The sequence below is a fragment of the Eriocheir sinensis genome, unplaced genomic scaffold (genome assembly GCF_024679095.1).
Source record: "Eriocheir sinensis breed Jianghai 21 unplaced genomic scaffold, ASM2467909v1 Scaffold572, whole genome shotgun sequence".
In the NCBI taxonomy this organism is placed as follows: domain Eukaryota; kingdom Metazoa; phylum Arthropoda; class Malacostraca; order Decapoda; family Varunidae; genus Eriocheir; species Eriocheir sinensis.
The window spans coordinates 47,501-70,000 of record NW_026111912.1 but is presented as its reverse complement, the minus strand read 5'-3'; the positions used below and the strand labels follow the sequence as shown (position 1 = coordinate 70,000).

General features: G+C 43.3%; 1 protein-coding gene across 1 annotated transcript in view; it reads right to left on the bottom strand.

The window, feature by feature from the left end:
• Positions 1-20,591: 20,591 nt before the first annotated feature.
• The window catches only part of LOC126993154 (follistatin-like), a gene marked incomplete at its 5' end in the record, with an annotated part of 13,974 nt that continues 12,065 nt past the window's right edge, over positions 20,592-22,500 (bottom strand). Inside the window, one exon of the mRNA XM_050852013.1 lies at positions 20,592-20,884. Coding sequence (XP_050707970.1) covers positions 20,616-20,884 — 269 coding nt within the window. The remainder of the gene's footprint in view (positions 20,885-22,500) is intronic.

The window sequence follows — 22,500 nt, the reverse complement described above, 5'->3', positions numbered from 1 at the left end:
ACTGACTCTGCCATGCCTGACTGACTCAACTCGCGCGTGTGTGTGTGTGTGTGTGTGTGTGTGTGTGTGTGTGTGTTCTACATGAGTAACTGCGTGATTAATTAAATGACTAAACGAGTGACTGATTAAATGCCTAAGCGAGTGACTGACTGAATGAGTGACTGACTAAATGAGTGACTGACTAAATGCCTAAGCGAGTGACTGACTAAACGAGTGACTGACTAAATGAGTGACTGACTAAATGCCTAAGCGAGTGACTGACTGAATGAGCGACTGACTAAATGAGTGACTGACTAAATGCCTAAGCGAGTGACTGACTAAATGCCTAAGCGAGTGACTGACTAAACGAGTGACTGACTAAATGAGTGACTGACTAAATGCCTAAGCGAGTGACTGACTAAACGAGTGACTGACTAAATGAGGACTGACTAAATGCCTAAGCGAGTGACTGACTAAACGAGTGACTGACTAAATGAGTGACTGACTAAATGCCTAAGCGAGTGACTGACTGAATGAGCGACTGACTAAATGAGTGACTGACTAAATGCCTAAGCGAGTGACTGACTGAATGAGCGACTGAATAAATGAGTGACTGACTAAATGCCTAAGCGAGTGACTGACTAAACGAGTGACTGACTAAATGAGTGACTGACTAAATGCCTAAGCGAGTGACTGACTAAACGAGTGACTGACTAAATGAGTGACTGACTAAATGCCTAAGCGAGTGACTGACTAAACGAGTGACTGACTAAATGAGTGACTGACTAAATGCCTAAGCGAGTGACTGACTGAATGAGCGACTGACTAAATGAGTGACTGACTAAATGCCTAAGCGAGTGACTGACTAAACGAGTGACTGACTAAATGAGTGACTGACTAAATGCCTAAGCGAGTGACTGACTAAACGAGTGACTGACTAAATGAGTGACTGACTAAATGCCTAAGCGAGTGACTGACTGAATGAGCGACTGAATAAATGAGTGACTGACTAAATGCCTAAGCGAGTGACTGACTGAATGAGTGACTGAATAAATGAGTGACTGACTAAACGAGTGACTGATGAAATGCCTAAATTAATGACTGACAAAATGCGTGACTGATTCAATGTCTAAGCGAGTGACTGATTAAATCCCCAAAGATTCAACTCTAAATAACTAACCAATTAACTGAATGACTGACTGAGTGACTAAACTTATAAAGAACTACCTCATTAAATAATCAAGTGAGTGAATGACTGATTAACTGACTGACAAACTGACCTACAAATGATTCCAACAACTTACTAACTTAGCGACAAAAATAACTGCGTGACTGACTGACTAACTGCAAAAGTATCTGATTGACTGACTAACTCCATAATTGCCTGACTGTATGGTTGACTGACTGGGTGATTGACTGCCTGACTGACTGATTAACTGCCTGACTGCATAACTGACTGCCTGACTGACTGACCAAATGACGCAGTTATCTCCCAACCTCTCCCCTTCCTCCCCTTCTCCCTTCCCTTTCCCCACCTCCCCTTCCTCCTCTTCTCCCTTCCCTTCCCCTTCCTCCCCTTCCCCCCCCACACCCAACCCACGCACGGCAGCTGAGATAACCATGTCACCCTCTTCCCCTTCCCTCCTCTCCCCCCTCCCTCCACCCCACCCATCTCCCCTCCTCTTCTCCCCCATCACCCCACCCTTTTCCTTCCCCAGTTCTCCTCTTCCTCCTCCTCCTCCTTCATCGCTGTTGTTCGTTCCTCACCACCCTTCCGTCCTCCTCCTCCCCCACCTCCTCCTCCTCCTCCTCCTCCTCCTCCTCCTCCTCCTCCTCTGTGAATCACTGCATCAGAAGAAAACGCAGAGGAGAGGACAGAAACTTAATACCTAACACACACACACACACACACACACACACACACACACACACACACACACACACACACACATATTTATCGCATTTTTTTTTCTGTACACATTTTCAGTTTGATTCTCTCTCCGTCTTGCATGTTCTCACCCTTGCTTCTCTCCACCTTCTCCTGTTCCTGCTTTGCTCCTCCTCCTCCTTCTCCTCCTCTTCTTCTTCCTCCTCCTCCTTCTTCTATTTCCCTATACATAACAAACTGACCCCGTTTTCGACGTTCAGGGCACTTTCCTGCGTAGAAGAAAGAGGAAGAAGAGGAAGAAGAAGAGGAAGAAGAAGATAATGATGCTGAAGGAAAAGGGAAATAAAGGATGGATAATGACCATAATAAAGGAAGATAGAATGCAACATGTACATAGTGATGGATTCTCTCTCTCTCTCTCTCTCTGTAGTTACTAGTGTATCGCTACTCCCACTTTCTAACATTGTAAGCTTTCTTTCTTTTTTTTTTTTTTTACTTTTATTACAATCCTTTGCTGCCTGTTAGGTGTTTGAGGATACCCTTGACCTAGCTCTTTTTTTTTTTATAAATGAAACACTTATCATATTTGTATGCTCAATAAATTCATAATAAGACTTAGTGTTTAATAATGTGGGCTCCAATTCTATTGACTTTTACCATACGTTTCTGCCAGTCATGGGTCTAAAGATGTTATTAGCTTCAATAATTTCCTAACTGTCCAGATTATTGATATAAAAGAATAAGTATAGTGATACATGAACACTTTAAATACATAAAAAAAGCATGCTTAAAGTTTGAGTTTTCAAACGTGACTTTTTTTTTTTGGCACAAGTTCGTCTTTTCTTTCCTATCTCAAGACTGAAAACTGGCGCCGCGCGCCGTGCCCGCCACAAACACGTGCCTGGCGTGCAGTGTGTGTCAGGACCTCCGTGGCCGGCTACACTGCCATGGCACAACTCTTGTTGGGAGGCTGACACTCAGACACTTGCTACTTTTTTTTACGTTTGGCCTATACATATGTATATATAGCGTCGATAGACCTTTTCGATGGGGCTTGTTAGTCGGTCACAGCTCGTTAGTGGCGCGGGCAAGTGTTTTATAGTGGCGCCATTCTTGCTTGCCCCATGCTGCCCCCCTGAGCTTTACTTGATCCAGTTCAAGAATTTCGTCTCGTTTGAGTTCGTTTCGCTTGAATCCGGAATAACATGTGGTCACTGGACAGCTATTCAGCGATGACTCAAAATTGTCTGTGTACGCAGCGGCGTGCAGGACTTGAACCCTGGCCTCCGTATCACATGCCCAAACGCACTCGCCTGGCTGACTCAGTTATTTAAATAGCTATATGTCTCTCCGTTACCATTGTACCTCAAAAACGTGTTGAATTAATGGTTACTAAATGCGAATGAAAACCTTAACGTCTCAAATCGGGACATCACCGCGACGGCCTTCTCGTGGTGGCTTACTATTATGGGTCACTGAGGCACACAACTCTGCTCACCACGTCAAGATGTAGCTAATGCTTTCAATGTTTGTTTATTTTTCCTTTTGTGTTACCGTGTTACTATAGTTTTACAACGTCAGAGCAGCTTCTCGGGATTTCCTTGGACCTAAGTGCTTTTCAATAGTTTTGAGGTTTCTTTATATATATATTTATATATATATATATATATATATATATATATATATATATATATATATATATATATATATATTTTTTTTTTTTTTTTTTTGCCTTCGTTATCCTGTTTATCACAAGGCTGTCATCGCTGCGGGAGGGCACTCGGCGGGGCGGGTCAGCGGGTCTGGAGTTACTCACACCCCCACACACCCCGCGCTGCTCACCCCCCCCCCCCCCCCACTTCCTCGGCCTGCCATGACAGCTCTTCCCCTTCTCTCGCTCCCTTCATCTTCATAATTTTCCTGCTCCTCTCAAGTGCTCCCTTCACGGCCTCCTTAATTTCCACATCCAACCACTTTTGTTTCTTTCTCCACTCAGTTAGTTCTTCCACCTCTCTTCTTCCTCCCGCAGCAGGCAGTCTCGTACGTCAGTAGCGTCAGTGTCAGTCAGTATGCGTCGCGTACCTCTTCCACTCCTGTGTAGCGACGTTCTTCCTCTTCCCTCTCTTGGCGGCTTCGATAACTTCAATAGCGCCGATCGGCTGAATTTTCTTTCCAGCTCCACCTGTTTCCTCTCTCATCTCGGGGCGCTTCTTTGGTTCATTATTTTCTCCTTGTTCTCTCGTGGCGGGGGTCTCGCCAATCCTCTCCCCACCGAGCCAGACAACATATACTGTGTCATACAAACTTGCCTCTCGTCTACTTGCATGGTATATCATTGACGCAAATTGGCATGTTAGGGATTTGTGTAAGGCGGTGTGAAGGTTCTTTGGCTACATAAATATTCCATAATATTACTGAAAAAATAATGTGGATGTTTAACACAAGTAGGCAGCGATATAGAACAAGTTGATTTTCATTCAATCACGAGCTTGCAACGCGCACCTGACACATCTATCGAAATTCACGCTTATGGATGAACAGCTGAAATGAAACCAAGTATACCAACTCTCATCTCAACGATAGGTGAAGGAGAAAATGAAGAGAAAGGAGGAGGAGGAGGAGGAGGAGACCGTCAACTCCTGATAAAGATAAATAGAGACAATGTTAAAAAAAAAAGACAACGTTCAAGAAAGAAGGAAAGAAAGAAAGGACAAATAAGGAGACAGACAGCGATCGTCAGCAACAGGGTCAAACCAAGAAAGGAGCAGAAACAGAGAAAAAGGAAAGACGTAAACAGCCTCTACGCCTGGACGCCTCCCCGCAGCCCAAGGCCCTGCATGTGGCTGTTGGGTCACCAGGCAAGACTTGGGTGATGGATTACAAGGCCGCACCAGATCACGTCATATCATCTAACACTACTTTCTCCTTCTCTTCTTCACTTAATTCCTCCTCCTCCTCCTCCTCCTAGTCCTTCTTCTTCTCCTCTGCATCATAATCAACTTTCCCTCTGCTCTCCTTTCTCCTCCCAGTGTTTCTTACTTTATTTCTTTATCTTATTTGTATTCCTATTCTACTTTTCCTCCACTCTCCTCTTCCTTTCCCTCCTCCTCCTTCTTCTCATCATCCTTATTATCTTTCCCTCTGCTCTCCTTTCCACTCCCACTGTTTCTTACTATATTTCTTTATCTTATTCAAATTCCTATTCTACTTTTCCTCCACTCTCTTCTTCCTTTTCCTCCTCCTCCTTCTTCTCGTCAGCATCCTTATTATCTTCCCTCCTGTTCTCCTTTCCTCTCTGTTTTTTTTTTTTTACTGCATTATCTTGTCTTTATTATTTATCTTCTTTTCCTCCATCATCACCACCTCTTCCATTCTTTCTTCTCTTCTCCCATCTTCTCACTGGGTTCTCTTCCATCTAAACCACTTCTACTTATTTTTTCTTCTTCTTCTTCTTCTTCTTCTTCTTCTTCTTCTTCTCCTTCTACTTCGTCTTCTTCTATTTCTACTTCTTTTTCTTCTTCTACTTCTTTTTCTACTTTTTCTTCTTTTCCTTCTTCTTCTTCTCCTTCTTCTTCTTCATCGTCTTCTTCGTCTACTTCCTCCTCCTGGCAATACATACACACAACTGCTTCCCATCATCCGTTCTTCATTATTTTTTCCTGTCTATTTCACCATTATTACGCTATTTATCGCCTTCCCTGCCTTACCCACTTATTAATTAACCCTTACAGAGTAATTAGTAAGCCGGAGGGACCTTAGAACTTATTTAAAGATAGAGAAATGAGCGAAAATATGAAGGGAGTCTCTTGAGTGGGTTGACAAATGGCCGACTGACAGATGACAACCATTATCACCAACAAAAAAGAAAAGGACTATAAGATGATGCTTTAACAGGCCGCCTCGTCACATGCCAACAAGCTTTCCTTCACTTGATCCTCTTTTTGGTCTGTTTTCTTTTCTCTTTTGTTTTGTTTTTTTCTGAAAGTGGGGTTTTTTTTGGGGGGGGTGGGTCTTTTTTTCTTCCCTCCATTTTTTTTTTTTTTTTGTGTGTGTTATGTTGTTGCGGTCTTTCTTTTTTTTTCTCCGTTCCTTTTTCTTTCTTCTTCTTTATCTGTTGTTGTTGTTTTTTGTTTGTTTGTTTCGTTGTGTTCCTGATCCCGTTTTTCCTGTTGGGTGTTTTTTCTTGTATTTCTGTTTTCTTCTTTTTTATCCGAAGTGTTCCAGTGTTGCTAAATTTTCCTCCTCTTCCTCCTTCTCTTCCTAGTTCTTTCCTGTTTTTTGCATTTTTTTATCATTTCTTTCATCCCTTGTCTTCTCTTTCTCCTCCTACTTATTCTCTTATTCTGTGTCTTGTCTTCAGTCTTCCTTTTTTTCTTCCTCCTCCTCCTCCTCCTCCTCTGTATCTTAGTTTTTCCCGTGTGCTCCTCCTCTTCTTTTATATCCTCTTCCTACGTTCCTTATTATTTCTCTGGTCTTTCTTCTCTTTCTCTTTGTCCCTCTTCCTCCATTTCTTCATCTTATGCCTGTTCCTATGTTCCTATTTCCTCCTCCTCCTCCTCCTCCTCCTCTTAACTGTGTCAATGCCATATATCCGAAATCTATGTGACGTTTCCAATTAGTGAAAAAAATTGAAGGAGGAGGAGGAGGAGGAGGAGGAAGAAAAGGAGGAGGAGGAGGAGGAGGAGGAGGAGGAGGAGGAGGAGGAGGAGTTTAAAGAATGTATACGTGTGAGTGATTTCCGTCTGTCCCTTCTTCCTTCCCTCCTTTCTTCCTTCCTCCTCCTCCCTTCCTTCCCCTCCTCCCTCCCTTCCTCCCTTTCTCTTCTCCCTTTTTTTCTCTCACGGTGCCTCGTCCTCCACAACCTTTTTCTCCCCACTTTCTCTTTCTCTCCTCCTCCTCCTCCTCCTCCTCCTCCTCATTTCCATACACTCCATTGAGTTGTTTCTTCCTTCCATTTCTTTTCCAGTTACATTTTATCGTCTCAATTTGCTTTCCTTCTTTTCTTCTTCTTCTTCCTCTTCCTTATCTTCTTACACCTCCTCCTCCTCCTCCTCCTCTTCCATTAATGTCTCTCTCCTCAAATAAGAAGAAATAAATGAAGAAAACAAGTGAAAAATATCAAAGAAAAGGAAGAATTGAAATGCTTTAAGGACAGTCTCGTCTTCTTGGGTAAGGGAGGAAAGAGGAGGGCAGGGGAACATGAAAGGAAGGCAAAGAAAACGAGATGCCGAGCGAGGAATAAAGATGGAACGTGGAATGAGAAAGGAGAGAAGAGAAGCGTAAAATAAGGGAAGAAGAAATAGGGAATAAAAGACGCGACGGATGACAAACAGAAAATAAAGTTAAAATAAGAAGAAGTGGAGACAAGAAGGAAAGGAAGAGGAAAAAGAAGAGGCAATGGATGACAAACAGAAAATAAAGTTAAAATATGAAGAAGTGGAGACAAGAAGGAAGGGAAGAGGAAAAAGAAGAGGCAATGGATGGCAAACAGAAAGATAAAGTTAAAATAAGAAGAAATGGAGACAAGAAGGAAGGGAAGAGGAAAAAGAAGAAGCGAAGGATGACAAACAGAAAGATAAAGTTAAAATAAGAAGAAATGGAGACAAGAAGGAAGGGAAGAGGAAAAAGAAGAAGCGAAGGATGACAAACAGAAAGATAAAGTTAAAATAAGAAGAAGTGGAGACAAGAAGGAAAGGAAGAGGAAAAAGAAGAGGCAAAGGATGACAAACAGAAAGATAAAGTTAAAATAAGAAGAAGAGGAGACAAGAAGGAAGGGAAGAGGAAAAAGAAGAAACGAATGATGACAAACAGAAAGATAAAGTTAAAATAAGAAGAAGAGGAGACAAGAAGGAAGGGAAGAGGAAAAAGAAGAGGCAAAGGAAGACAAACAGAAAGATAAAGTTAAAATAAAAAGAAGAGGAGACAAGAAGGAAAGGAAGAGGAAAAAGAAGAGGCAAAGGAAGACAAACAGAAAGATAAAGTTAAAATAAGAAGAAGAGGAGACAAGAAGGAAGGGAAGAGGAAAAAGAAGAGGCAATGGATGACAAACAGAAAGATAAAGTTAAAATAAGAAGTGGAGACAAGAAAGAAGGAAAAAGGAAAAAAAAGACGCAAAGGATGACAAACAGAAAGATAAAGTTAAAATAAGAAGAAGTGGAGACAAGAAGGAAGGGAAGAGGTAAAAGAAGAGGCAAAGGAAGACAAACAGAAAGATAAAGTTAAAATATGAAGTGGAGACAAGAAGGAAAGGAAGAGGAAAAAGAAGAAGCGAAGGATGACAAACAGGAAGATAAAGTTAAAATAAGAAGAAGTGGAGACAAGAAGGAAGGGAAGAGGAAAAAGAAGAGGCAAAGGAAGACAAACAAAAAGATAAAGTTAAAATAAGAAGTGGAGACAAGAAGGAAGGGAAGAGGAAAAAGAAGAGGCAAAGGAAGACAAACAGAAAGATAAAGTTAAAATAAGAAGTGGAGACAAGAAGGAAGGGAAGAGGAAAAAGAAGAGGCAAAGGAAGACAAACAAAAAGATAAAGTTAAAATAAGAAGTGGAGACAAGAAGGAAGGGAAGAGGAAAAAGAAGAGGCAAAGGAAGACAAACAGAAAGATAAAGTTAGAATAAGAAGTGGAGACAAGAAGGAAGGGAAGAGGAAAAAGAAGAGGCAAAGGATGACAAACAGAAAGATAAAGTTAGAATAAGAAGAAGTGGAGACAAGAAGGAAGGGAAGAGGAAAAAGAAGAAGCAAAGGAAGACAAACAGAAAATAAAGTTAAAATAAGAAGAAGTGGAGACAAGAAGGAAGGGAAGAGGAAAAAGAAGAAGCGAAGGAAGACAAACAGGAAGATAAAGTTAAAATAAGAAGAAGTGGAGACAAGAAGGAAGGGAAGAGGAAAAAGAAGAGGCAAAGGATGACAAACAGAAGATAAAGTTAAAATAAGAAGTGGAGACAAGAAGGAAGGGAAGAGGAAAAAGAAGAAGCGAAGGATGACAAACAGAAAGATAAAGTTAAAATATGAAGAAGTGGAGACAAGAAGGAAGGGAAGAGGAAAAAGAAGAAGCGAAGGAAGACAAACAGAAAGATAAAGTTAAAATATGAAGAAGTGGAGACAAGAAGGAAAGGAAGAGGAAAAAGAAGAAGCGAAGGATGACAAACAGAAAGATAAAGTTAAAATATGAAGAAGTGGAGACAAGAAGGAAAGGAAGAGGAAAAAGAAGAAGCGAAGGATGACAAACAGAAAGATAAAGTTAAAATATGAAGAAGAGGAGACAAGAAGGAAGGGAAGAGGAAAAAGAAGAGACAATGGATGACAAACAGAAAGATAAAGTTAGAATAAGAAGAAGTGGAGACAAGAAGGAAGGGAAGAGGAAAAAGAAGAGGCAAAGGATGACAAACAGAAAGATAAAGTTAGAATAAGAAGAAGTGGAGACAAGAAGGAAGGGAAGAGGAAAAAAAAGACGCAAAGGATGACGAACAAAGAAATAAAGTTGAAATATGAAGTGGAGACAAGAAAAAAAGGAAAAAACGCAAAACTAAATAGAAAAACAAGAAGAAAATGAAGAAAAAATGAAGAAAAAGGAAAATGGGAGATGACAAAGAAGAACAGCAACTATGACAACAACCACAACAAATTAGAAGAAGACAAATCAATGAAAAAGAAAAAACAAAAACAAAAAATAAAAATAAGACGGAAAAAATAAAAATACGAGAGAGAGAGAGAGAGAGAGAGAGAGAGAGAGAGAGAGAGAGAGAGAGAGAGAGAGAGAGAGAGAGAGAGAGAAACGCGATAAAATACAAGACCTTACCACCGATTTGCCAGTAACACGGTGAGGGGCAGAATGGACCAATGGGAGGGTAGTTATAATTTACGACGCGGAATCACCCAATCACGACCCTTCGCTAAATAATATGGCAGCCAATCAGCGAATAATGACGGGACTAATTAAGCGGCGCCATTCCCTAACACACAAGGCTATAAGAAGACTATGGAAGGAGGCCACAAGGGGTTGGATAGTTGGCCTACAGAGGGCAGCACCTAGAGATGTTTTTTTTTTTTTTTTTTTACAGCAGGAGTCAGTTCAAGGGCATAAAAAATAGGTAATATATTTAAAAAAAAAAAAAAAAAAAAAAAAAAAAGGCCTATCGGTAAAGATGTCGCTTACCTCCATTTAAACCTTTCAATTGTCCTCCTCCTCCTCCTCCTCCTCCTCCTCCTCCTCCTCTTCCTCCTCCTCCTCCTCCTCATTTCCATACACTCCATTTACTTGTTTTTTCCTTCCATTTCTATTCCATTTACATTTTATCGTCTCAGTTTGCTTTCCTTCTTTTCTTCTTCCTCATCTTCTTACACCTCCTCCTCCTCCTCCTCCTCCTCTTCCTCTTCCTCCTCCTCATTTCCATTCACTCCATTTACTTGTTTTTTCCTTCCATTTCTATTCCATTTACATTTTATCGTCTCAGTTGTCTTTCCTTCTTTTCTTCCTCTTCTTCTTCTTCTTCTTCTTCCTCATCTCTTTACACCTCCTCCTCCTCCTCCTCCTCCTCCTCCTCTTCCTCCTCCTCATTTCCATACACTAGATTCACTTCTTTCTTTCTTCCATTTCTTTTCCAGTCACATTTTATCGTCTCACTTTGCTTTCCTTCTTTTCTTCTTCTTCTTCCTCATCTTCTTACACCTCCTCCTCCTCTTCCATTTATGTATCAAGTCAACCTTCCATCTGTATATCTGTCTGCCTATCTATCTGACCTTAAGCCTTTCAATACTCTCAATCATCGACTTATCTGATCTTTCTATCTAACTACTTATCTTCTCTAACTCCATCTAAGACCCTTGATTGGGATTTGCAACTTTAACTTATCTGATTAGTCTATCTATCTATCCATCTACTTGATCTATCTCACTCCGACTATGTATTTCAATCGAGTTTGCATCACTGACTTAACTGATCTTTATGTCAATATAGTATCCATTAAAGGTTGTCAATTGTGTTTGTATCATTAATTTATTTTGTCTATTTTTTATCAATTTATCTATCTACTAATTTATACAATCTATCTCACCTCAGTTTAAGGCTTTCAATCGTCTCTACATCATCCAAATATATATGTAACCTCTTCCACTCATCCACCAAAAGCTTCCTGATCCACTTGCCACATTATCTCCTTTCTGAGCCTGATTTTATTCCACTTTATTCCACTTTTTATACACGGCTCACGCGCGCCTGTCCATGTCGAGTTATCAAGTCAACCTTCCATCAGCCAATCACAGCACGAGTTGACAGCCACGCCCACCCGCCCAGCCAATCACAGGAGGCCATTCACAGTCCCTTGGTAGTCAGCGGTTGCCTTGGAATTGCGTTCAAATGAGGGAGTGTGTGCGTCTCTCTCTCTCTCTCTCTCTCTCTCTCTCTCTCTCTCTCTCTCTCTCTCTCTCTCTCGTATCTTTGTCTTGTATTGTTTATGTCCAACAGGGAGGGAGAGAAGGGAGGGAGAGAGAGGGGAAGAGGGGGAGGAGAGGAGGAGGAGGAGGAGGAGGAGGAGGGGAGGAGGAGGAGGAGGGGAGGAGGAGGAGGAGGAGGAGGAGGAGGAGGAGAGAGGAGGAGGAGGAGGAGGAGGAAGGAGGAGAGAATGAGAGAGAGAGAGAGAGAGAGAGAGAGAGAGAGAGAGAGAGAGAGAGAGAGAGAGAGAGAGAGAGAGAGAGAGAGAGAGAGAGAGAGAGAGAGAGAGAGAGAGAGAGAGAGAGAGAGAGAATCGTAAAAACAAGAATAAAATCGAAGAAAAAAAAAAGACGCTCCAGAGAAGGATATAAAAGGAGGAGGAGGAGGAGAAGGAGGAAAAGAAAGAAGAAGAGGAGGCAATAAAAATCGTGATACAGAAGAAATTGGGAAGCTGACAGTAAAGAAGAAGAAGAAAAAGAAGAAGAGGAAGAAGAAGACGGAGGAGGAGAAGAAGAAGAAGAAGAAGAAGAAGAAGAAGAAAAAGACGTTGGTGACTAAAAAATAAATATATCTTAAAAAAAAGGAATGTGTAAGAAATAAATGGAAGAAGAGGGTGAACAGAAAGAGGAGGAGGAGGAGGAGGCAAAAGGAGAAAGAGAAAATAAGAAAAAGGAAAGAAAAGGTTGAAGGAGGGTCAAGAGAGGATTAGCAGAAGTAAATGATAGACGAAGAGGAGGAGGAGGAGGAGGAGGAGGAAAGGAGTGACAAACGAAGACGAAAGCGAAGGAAGAGGAAGAGGAGGGGAAGGAGGAAAAGGAAGAAGACAAGGAAGAGAATGAGGACCAGGCGCAGGCATGTAGTTTTCCCTGGGCGTAGAATTGAGCATGTAGCAATACTAGTTAAGAAGGTTGACGACTTAGTCGTCGCTACCTCAGAGGAGACCGTGTTTGTTTACTTGGTCGGAACAAACAATGTCGTGAAAGGTAGGTCAGAGGAGGTTGTAGATGTGTATAGGAAGTTTGTCGAGAAGCTGAGGGACAGCCGGAGGTGTTCAATTGTGTGTGGTTTGATCCCTCGGCACGATGTTAGTTCCCTCATTCTCAGTAGAATGCTGGGGATTAACGAACGTGTCAGGGATTTGTGTAGTCGTGAGGGAGTCATGTTTGTGGACGTCTGGGATAACTTTATTCACGACAGGAGTTTGTTTGCTAACGATGGACTTCACCTAAATTGTGTAGACAAGGCAAGGCTGGGTAGAGTGTTAGACGAGGAAGTTTTGGTAGAGTTGAAGAGAAGTCAGGTGCAGCGGGAACAGGATGCGGAAACTTCCGGCTTGGCTGGAAGGAGTCTTAGATACAGGTATTAGTAGTGATGTCAGCAAGTTTGCTGATGATACCAAGATCGGTAGAGTAATTGAGTCGGATCAGGACGCTAGTATTCTCCAGGATGAACTAGACAGATTGTATGACTGGGCTGAGAAATGGCAGATGGAGTTCAATGTAGGGAAGTGCAATATTCTGTGTAGGTAGGAACAACCCCTCACATAACTATTGCTTAAATGACACTCTCATAAGCAGGTCTGGGTGCGAGAGGGATTTAGGGGTCTTAGTGAGGTCTGATCTCCGTCCAAGGGCACAATGCATTTAAGCTAGAAATCGAGCAAACAGGGTACTAGGATTCATTTCAAGGAGCGTAAACAACAGAAGCGCCGAAGTCTTCCTCAAACTATATTTAGCATTATCTTGATTATGCGGTTCAGTTCTGATCACCTTACTATAGGATGGATATCAAATTGTTAGAATCGGTACAGAGAAGAATGACTAAGATGATTCAGGGGTTAAGAAACTTGCCATACGAGGAAAGACTCAAACAATTAAACTTATATTCTCTAGAAAGGCGATTGGTGCGAGGTGACTTGATGGAGGTTTATAAATGGATGAAGGGCTTTAATAAGGGAGATATTAATAAGGTTGTGATGGTAAGAGAACCGGGTAGAACACGTAGTAATGGGTTTAAACTGGATAAATTTAGATTCAACAGAGACATAAGCAAAAATTGGTTTACTAACAGACTGGTGGATGAGTGGAACAGGCTGAGCAGTCATGTGGTGAGTGCCAATACAATTGTCCCATTCAAAAATAGATTAGATAAATTCATGGACAGTGATATTAGGTGGGATTAGATTCACAGGAGCTGCCTTGTACAGGTCTACCGGCCTCTTGCAGACTCCTACGTTCTTATGTTCTTATGTTCTAAACACACACACACACACACACACACACACACACACACACACACACACACACACACACAATCACACACACGAACTGAAGGTAGAAAAAAAGGAGGAAGAGGAAAAGGAAAAATATATAAGAAAATAATTGTGCCTCACGAACTAAAAGGAGAAAAAAGGAGAAAGAGAACAAGAACAAAAAATAAAATATGATAAAAACAAATGGACAAGCACCAGAAAAGAAAAAAATATATGATGTGGAGGAGGACTGAGATAAACGGAACGGGTGAAGATTATGACGATTCCAAATGAAAAAAAAAAATCTAGAAAGAAAAGTTAAAGGAAAACAAAGGAAGGAAGACATGTGAGGCGCGTGGGTGTGGAGAGTTCGGGCTAAAAATCTCACCGAGGAGGACACGAGGGGAGGCGATGCTAATTCCCTTACGAGATGGAAAGAAGTCTTGTTACCACACCAGAAAAAGATTAACGCATATTTCCCAGTGACGGAAATAGAAACGAGAGTGTGGGTGACGATAAGTGGAGGGGGCGGAGTGATGGAGGAGGAGGAGGACGACGAATGTTAAGTGGATGAGAAGGAGAAGAAGGAAAAGGACGAAGAAATGATGGAAGATTTTTTTTTTTTTTTTTTTTTACAACAAAGGAGGCAGCTCAAGGGCACACACAAAAAAGAAAACAATAATAAAAAAAAAGCCCGCTACTCGCTGCTCCTAAAAAAGAAACAAAAGAATGGAGGATAAGGGAGAAAAAATGATGGAAGAATGGATAAGGGCGAAGAAATGATAAAGAAGAAGCGATGGAATGGAAGAAGAGGATAATGGGGGAGGTGGAGGAAAAGAAGAAGCGGAGGAGGACAATGAAATGGGGAGGAAATGAAGCAATGGAGGAGGAGAAGGAGAAAGACGAAGAAAATAGAGGAAGAGGAAGAGGAAAGGAGAACGAAAACGAGGAAGTAATAAAATAGGAAATGAAGAAACAAAGAAAAAAGAGGAAGAGGAATGAAGAACGAAAACGTGGAAGTAATAAAAGAGGAACTAAAGAAACGAAGAAGAGGAAGAGGAAGAGGAATGAAGAACGAAAACGAGGAAGTAATAAAAGAGGAACCGAAGAAACAAAGAAAATAGAGGAAGAGGAAGAGGAATAAAGAACGAAAACGAGAAAGTAATAAAATAGGAACTAAAGAAACAAAGAAAATAGAAGAGAAAGAGAGGAAGTAATAAAATTGGAACTCAAGAAACAAAGAAAAAAAATCTAACATATGAAGCACGTAAACGAAGGTACAAAGATATTAAAAAAAGAAACAGGAACAAAAGAAGATGGATGTAGAAACTTGAGAAAATGGAAGAGAAAAACGAAAAAAAAGGAATAAGGAGGAAAAAAAAGGTCTATAATATTAAAAAAAAAAAATGAAAGCACAGAAAAATAGCGGAAGAAGAATTAGAAGAAAAGGAAAAAAAAGAAAAGAAAGAGAAAAAAGAAAAGAAAAAAAGAGAGAGAGAGAGAGAGAGAGAGAGAGAGAGAGAGAGAGAGAGAGAGAGAGGGGAACATTATGATGAAGAGAGAGGAATGAAGGGAGAGTGAGAAGAGTTGGGAGGAAATTGCACCACACAGGGAGAGAGGGAGGGAGGGAGGGAGGGAAGGGAAAAAAGGGAGGGTAGGACCATAGCAAACTGGTCTTAGGACACACACACACACACACACACACACACACACACACACACACACCTATTTATTCTCCACACCTTTCCTTTCTCTCTCAACCCTTCTATCCCGGCAGGTGGTAAAGACACGGGGTATCTGTTTATCTACACACACACACACACACACACACACACACGGTCGCTCTCAAAGGCATTCTTTTTATTCATTACAATACGATGTTTGTTTTGCTTTTGTTTGTCAACGTGTGTGTGTGTGTGTGTGTGTGTGTGTGTGTGTGTGTGTGTGTGTGTGTGTACTAGGATGATGTAATATGGGGAAGGAGGAAGAGGAGGAGGAGGAGGTGACAAAGGAGAGAGGAAAAATCAGAGGAAAATAGTGGAAGGAAGATTGCAGGAGGGAGGGAGGAGGGGGAGGAGGAGGAGGAGGAGGAATAGGGGAAAAGGGAGGGAAACTACATCATATGTGAGAGAGAGAGAGAGAGAGAGAGAGTATAGGGGAGAAGGATGGAAAGCGGGATAGCGACAGCAGACAGAAAGGAGGAGGAGGAGGGGGAGGAGGAGGTGGAGGAGGAGGAGGCGACACTCACACCCATAAATCCAATGCCTTAGTCTGCCGCAAGCGGAGACAAGGCGGCGGCCTCCTCCTCCTCCTCCTCCTCCTCTTCTCCCTATTCTAAAACTAATTTTCTACCAGACTTGTGTTTACCGCGACACTACTAACTCTTCCTCCTCCTCCTCCTCCTCCTCCTCCTCTTGCTATGCCTACACAGCATCCCAACACCCCCCCCCACAGGCTCGCGTTCTCCTACATCTTCCTCATCTCCTCCTCCTCCTCCTCCTCCTCCTATGTCACATCCCTACAGAAAGTCGCTCCCCCATCTCTAATGCTCCTCCTCCTCCTCCTCCACTTCCTCCTCCTCCTCAGCCGGTCCTGTTCCTCTTCTTCTTCCAATTTCTCACACCTCACTAAACACACTTCCTTTCTCCTCAATCTTCTTCCTTTTCTTCTTCTCCGTCACCTCCTCCTCCTCCTCCTCCTCCTCCTCTAACCCCAGCAACCTTTTGCCTTCTCTTCTTCCTTCTTCCTTCCTTCTTTTCTCTACGCACCCTTTGACCTCTTCCTCCTCCTCTTCTCCTCCGACCCCTAATAATCCTCCCCCTCTACCCTCCTCCTCCTCCTCCTCCTCCTTTTGTTTTGTTCCCTCACTTCCCTCTTCTTTTTTATCCTAATTTGTGGTGCTTCCATTGTCCATTCTCTCTCTCTCTTATCATCTTCCCTTCAACTGGAGCTTTTGAAGAAGGAGAGAAGGGAGAGGAAGGGAGAGAGGGAGAGGAGGAAATAGAATGGAATCTGCATGTAAGAGGAGGAGGAGGAGGAGGAGGAGGAGGAGGTGGAAGAGGAGGGGACTAATGGATAGGATAATGCCTCTATTTTCTTGCCTCTTTCCTTCTTCTTCCTCCTCCTCCTCCTCCTCCTCCTCTTCCTTTCTTTTCTTTCTTTCTTGTCTTCCCTGCGTCGTAGTTTCACCTTCACTGTCCTTGCCTGTTTGTTTTGTTTGCTTGTTTATCTGTTTGTTTGTTTTTTGTTGACTTGTTTCCGTGATTTTATTGCTTCGCGTGTCTGCCATTTTTTTTCCTTCAGTGTTTAATCGCCTTCACTTCCGGTCATGGCATCAAAATTCTCTCTCTCTCTCTCGTTAAAATTTTGCTTTACACGAAATTACCTTTTTTCTCCTCCTCCTCCTCCACCTCCTCTTCTTCTTCCTCCTCCTCCTCTTAAATCTTAATCATACTTCTTTTCCAACTGTGTCTCCTCCAAGTCATAGTTCTTATTTTCCATTACCTCCTCCTCCTCCTCCTCCTTCCTCCTCCTCCTCCTCCTACTCCTCCTCCTCCTCCTCCTACTACTACTACTACTACTACTACTACTACTACTATTACTGCCAGGTCGACGGAATCACTTTAGCCGGGCGCGTGTTGGTTGCCCCCCCCCGCTCTCTTTTGCCTATCTGTGCCCCGTCCTGCCTTGCTCTCTCTCTCTCTCTCTCTCTTCCGTTTTCACCCTCATTTTTTTCTCTCCACACTATCCTCTTTTCCTTTCTCTTTCCCCCTTTCTCTCATTCCCTCCTCCTCCCTTTCCATTTTTCCCTCCTCCTCCTCCTCCTCCTCGAAATTTCCCGACGACACAAAAATAGCCAGCAGGGTCACTACGACAACGGGTAAAGGACACTTCCAAGCTGATCTCGAACGTTTAAGTAGTTGCATGGGCACGAACATGGCAAATGAACTTCAATATTGAAAAGTGCAAGGTTATGCACATCGGAATCAACAACGATCGTATTCATTATCAAATTAACGGAGTGCGACTTTCTGAAGCCAGCAAAGAAAAAGATCTTGGAGTAATAATTTCGAACGATCTTAAACCGAGTCAACATTGCACAGAAGTAGTAAAAACTGCCAACAAATTGATCGGATTTATTGGTCGGACATTTGAACACAAATCAGAAAAAGTAATATTGACACTGTACAGTTCGTTAGTTCGCCCATATCTTGAATATTGCGTTTTTTTTTTTTTTTTTGTTTTTTTTTTTTACGTTGTTGCCTATTGCGCCGGTAGGCATCTTCCAGGTGGGGCCTGATGGTCGGCCCAGCCCGTTCTGGCGCAGGCGAGTGTTTATAGTGGCGCCATCTTGCATTGCCCGTCTCCCTATTACAGAAAAGATATAGATAAGCTCGAGAGGGTGCAGCGTCGAGCTACTAAAATGATCCCGAGACTGCGAAACAAACCGTACGAAGACAGACTTAAAGAACTGAACTTATTCAGCCTATCACAGCGCAGGCTAAGAGGTGACCTTATAGAAGTGTTTAAAATTTTCAAGGGATTCGATGACGTTAACGTTCATGATTATTTTAGTCTCTCAATCAAGTGTAACAAGAAACAATGGATACAAAATAACGAGGAAGCGTTTCAACTCAAATGAATCAAAACACTTCTTCTTCAACCGTGTCATCAATGTATGGAATGGTCTGCCTCAAAACGTCGTCGGAAGCGAAACTATTTGCACGTTCAAAAACCGACTAGACAAATATTCAGAAGCTAACCCGAACATCCGCTATGTTGCTCCGGTCTAACAGAAAGTAGTGTTAGCTTAGTTGTCGTGTATGATCTTCCTTCTGTCCATGTAAAATTCCATTGTAGTTTTTCTATACTACATGGTATTCTTCCTTTTCATGCCAGCCTCGGCTGGAGGGACTGGTGGGAGGGGAGGAGTCTTTACCTTTGCTGCCCTGTGTCTCTGACTCGTAGATTAGAGTAGATGGTAGCGACAACAAACAGCCTAGTTAGGACCAAGAGGTCTGTTGCTGTTTGCTTTTCCTTTGTACTCCTTTGTACTCCTCCTCCTCTCCTCCTCCTTTCTCTTTCCCTCCCTTCCTTCCAACCCCTTCCTCTCCCACCCTCTCCTTTTCGCCCCCTTTCACCTCCAAGACGAGCCATAACAGACGATTTACGATGAACTGCCTGCTTATTACGATGACACTGTGAGGGGCGTGATGGGAGGCTGAGGGAAGTGGAGAGGGGGAGGGGAAGGGGGGGGGAGGGGGGCAGGTAAAGACGACACCTGCCTCTTACCTGGGCATGCGACACTCCAGGTAAGTCAGGTAACCCCCGTGAGGCTGTTTGAATGGGTTTGTCTTCCTTTCCACGGTGTTTTTTTTTTCTTCGTTTCTTCCTTGTTATTCTTCCCCCTTCCTACTGTTTCTTTTTCTCATTTTTTGTCTTTTCTTCCTTCTTTCACTTCTCACGCTATTTTTTTTTTTTTTTTTTTTTGCCTTTTCTTCCTTCTTCCCCTTACTACATTATTTTTCCTTTTTCCTTTTCCGTTTTCTGTGTGATGCTACTCCACTCCTCTATATCATTTTCCTAATTTATTTTTCTTTTGTCATCTCTTTCTCCGTCTTCTTCGTTTTTCTTTTTCATGCTAGTACTCCTCTTTTTCATCTTGCCCTTTTATATCTTCTTCCTAACACCTTACTCCTTCCTTCTTCATCCTTTTTCTCTAATTCAGCCTTTACTTTTCTTTTTTCCACATACCCTTTACCGTTCCTCTTTCCTCTTTTTTTTATTACTTTTTTTCTGCTTTCCCTCAAAACTGTGTGTGTGGTGTGTGTGTGTGTGTGTGTGTGTGTGTGTGTGTGTGTGTGTGTGTCCTTGGGAAAAGCCTTAGCAGCCCACACGCCCTAAATAAACATCCTTTTGTGTCTACAGCGATCAAGACAAGACACAATGACGAAGGTGATGTTTATGCTGGTGATGGTGATGATAATGATGGGTGTGTCGCAGTAACATCATCACATCAGTAACATCATCACATCAGTAACATCGTAGAGTAACATCACATCAGTAACATCGTAGAGTAACATCACATCAGTAACATCGTAGAGTAACATCACATCAGTAACATCGTAGAGTAACATCACATCAGTAACATCGTACAGTAACATCATCCAAGCATTAGTAAGATCACCAGTAACATGACCTGATAATCAACGCCATCATATCTCTAAAATAGCAACGCCATCACACCATCAGTAACATCAGCAAGACCATCACAACACCAGACACCATCACCTCACCATTAACGGCACAACCACTTTTTCCCAACATCACAATTACGTTTTTTTTTTTTTTTTTTACTCCACACAGCTAGCGCCATCCACCCACGACGCCCCCAAAACAGCACTTCATCCACTCACTCCACCACTCCATACACCCCACTCCACTGCCCACTTGATCCACCCCACCACCACCACGCTTAAAAACACTCCCTTCCACACAACCACACCCTAAAAACACACCTCCACGTACCCTCCACACCCATACATACCCAGACTTACAGACGTCCACCCACTACACTACAAGATCACCCCCCCCCCACACACACACACACTCAGGATAAACACACGGAACCCTTATTAACATCTCTAAATGCCCATACCCGAACCCACAACATACCCATAACCCCTCTCCACAACACCCACACCCATATCGATACCCAGACACACCCACACTCAAACCCACAACATACTCGTAACCCCTTCCCTATAACCCACACCCACCCACACCAACACCCACGAAATCCCAACATCCTTCCCACAAACACCCACAGCAACACCCACACCCACTAACACTCATAACCCACCCAGCAATGACCCACACCCACCCACACCAACACCCAAGAAATCCCAACACTCTTCTCACAAACACCCACAGCAACACCCACACCCACTCAACACTCATAACCCACCTAACAAAGACCCACACCCACCCACAGCACCCCCCTTACCCCCCCTGAGCCCACACACCTATCCCCACACAGCGCACACCTATCCAATCAGCAATAAACCAATCAATGGAAGGTAAGGTAGGTCCAGGTGTACTCACTCGCGGCGCAGTGCAGGTGGAGCGTAGGTGTGAGGGCGCGGCCGGAGCGACACGCCTCATGCTTAAACGCGCACCAGGAGGGGTACACGCGGCCGTCGGAGGCGCAGACGGGGCGGGAGGAGGGTAGGCAGGAGTCCAGGGCGCCGCAGGAGGTACACTGGGGCTGCTCCGTCACCTCCTGCGTCAAGCACTTCTGCCCACGCCAGCAGCGCACCGTGTTGCAGGTGGCGCCCTCTGGGGGTGGAGAGGCGGCGGTGAGGCGCGGGATGACTGACTGACTGACTGGACTGACTGACTGAAGGACTGACTGACTGACTGACTGAAGGACTGACTGACTGACTGACGAACTGACTGACTGACTGACTGACGAACTGACTGACTGACTGCCTGAAGGACTGACTGACTGACTGACTGAAGGACTGATTGATTGATTGACTGACTGACTGAATGACTGACTATTGAAATGAGTGAATGGGAGATGGAGAGATTGAAAACGAGAATAAGTGAACGAGTGTATGCGAGATTGTGTGGTTGAGCAATTGTGAATGAACGAGTGATTGCGAGATTGTGTGGTTGAGTAATTGTGAATGAACGAGTGATTGCGAGACTGAGTGGTTAAGTAGATGAATGAGTGACGTGAATGAGTAAAGTGAATGAGTGGTTGAGTAATTGAATGAAAGAGTGTAGTGAATGAGTAGGCGAACGGGCGAATGCGAGATTGATTGAATGGATGAGTGAGTGAATGTGATAGTGGCTGAGCGTTTGGATGCTTGGTTGAATGACTGGATGATTTACTGATTATCTGACTGACTAACTGGATGGATGATGCGACGGATGACACGAACAGACTGATATGCATAATGGGGAGAAAATGACTCTCTCTCTCTCTCTCTCTCTCTCTCTCTCTCTCTCTGTCTGTCTGTCTGTCTGTCTGTCTGTCTCTCTCTCTCAGCACCACCACGCACGCACACATCACCCCCCACGCACAGACACACACAAAAAAGACCCCATTCCCATTAACCTTTCCACACTCCCTCCCACTCCCTCACTCCCTCGTCCCCTCCATCACTCCTGCCCTCACTCACGTCACTGTTAGGTTCCCCATTATGATGTATCGCCCCAGAACACCTGAAGGAAACACCTGAGGGTACACCTGCCCACTACACCCCGCACACCTTCACTTAACCTAACTCTTATCACACATCTTTTAATACCCAATGCCCCGACAAGTGTATCCTTCATAATAGCACCTGGCAAATTGAAGGACTGAAACTTCATCTACAACCCCAGACGCACCCTACACCTATCATACTACATGCTTCTACAACTATATCCTTGAGAACCACTTGGCGGAAACAGAAAATAAGGTGCCCGATAAGCAATTAACAACACCAGAACAACTAACGATCTTACACCATACAACTGTACACTCCTACTGTTTTCCCTTCTCCCCCACCTGTACCTTCGCCACTAACCCAAAACCCACCCAAACGGACCCCAATATCCCTACACCCACACCTACACAACTCCAGAAACAGAGAGAAACCCAGAACCCACTCAAATAGACTCCAATATCCCTACACCCACCCTACACAACCCCCTCCCAACATACACCTGGGGACGCAAAACCTCACCTCAAGCACACATAGTCAGACCTCAGTACATCAACACACCTACACAACCCCAAAGACAGTAAGAAACCCAGAACCCACCAGACAGGTCCCAGTACCCCTAGCTACACCTACGCCCTACAAAATCCCCTCCCAACATACACCTAGGGAAGCAAAACCTCACCTCAAGCACACCTAGTCAGACCCCAATACATCAACACACACACAACCCCAAAGACA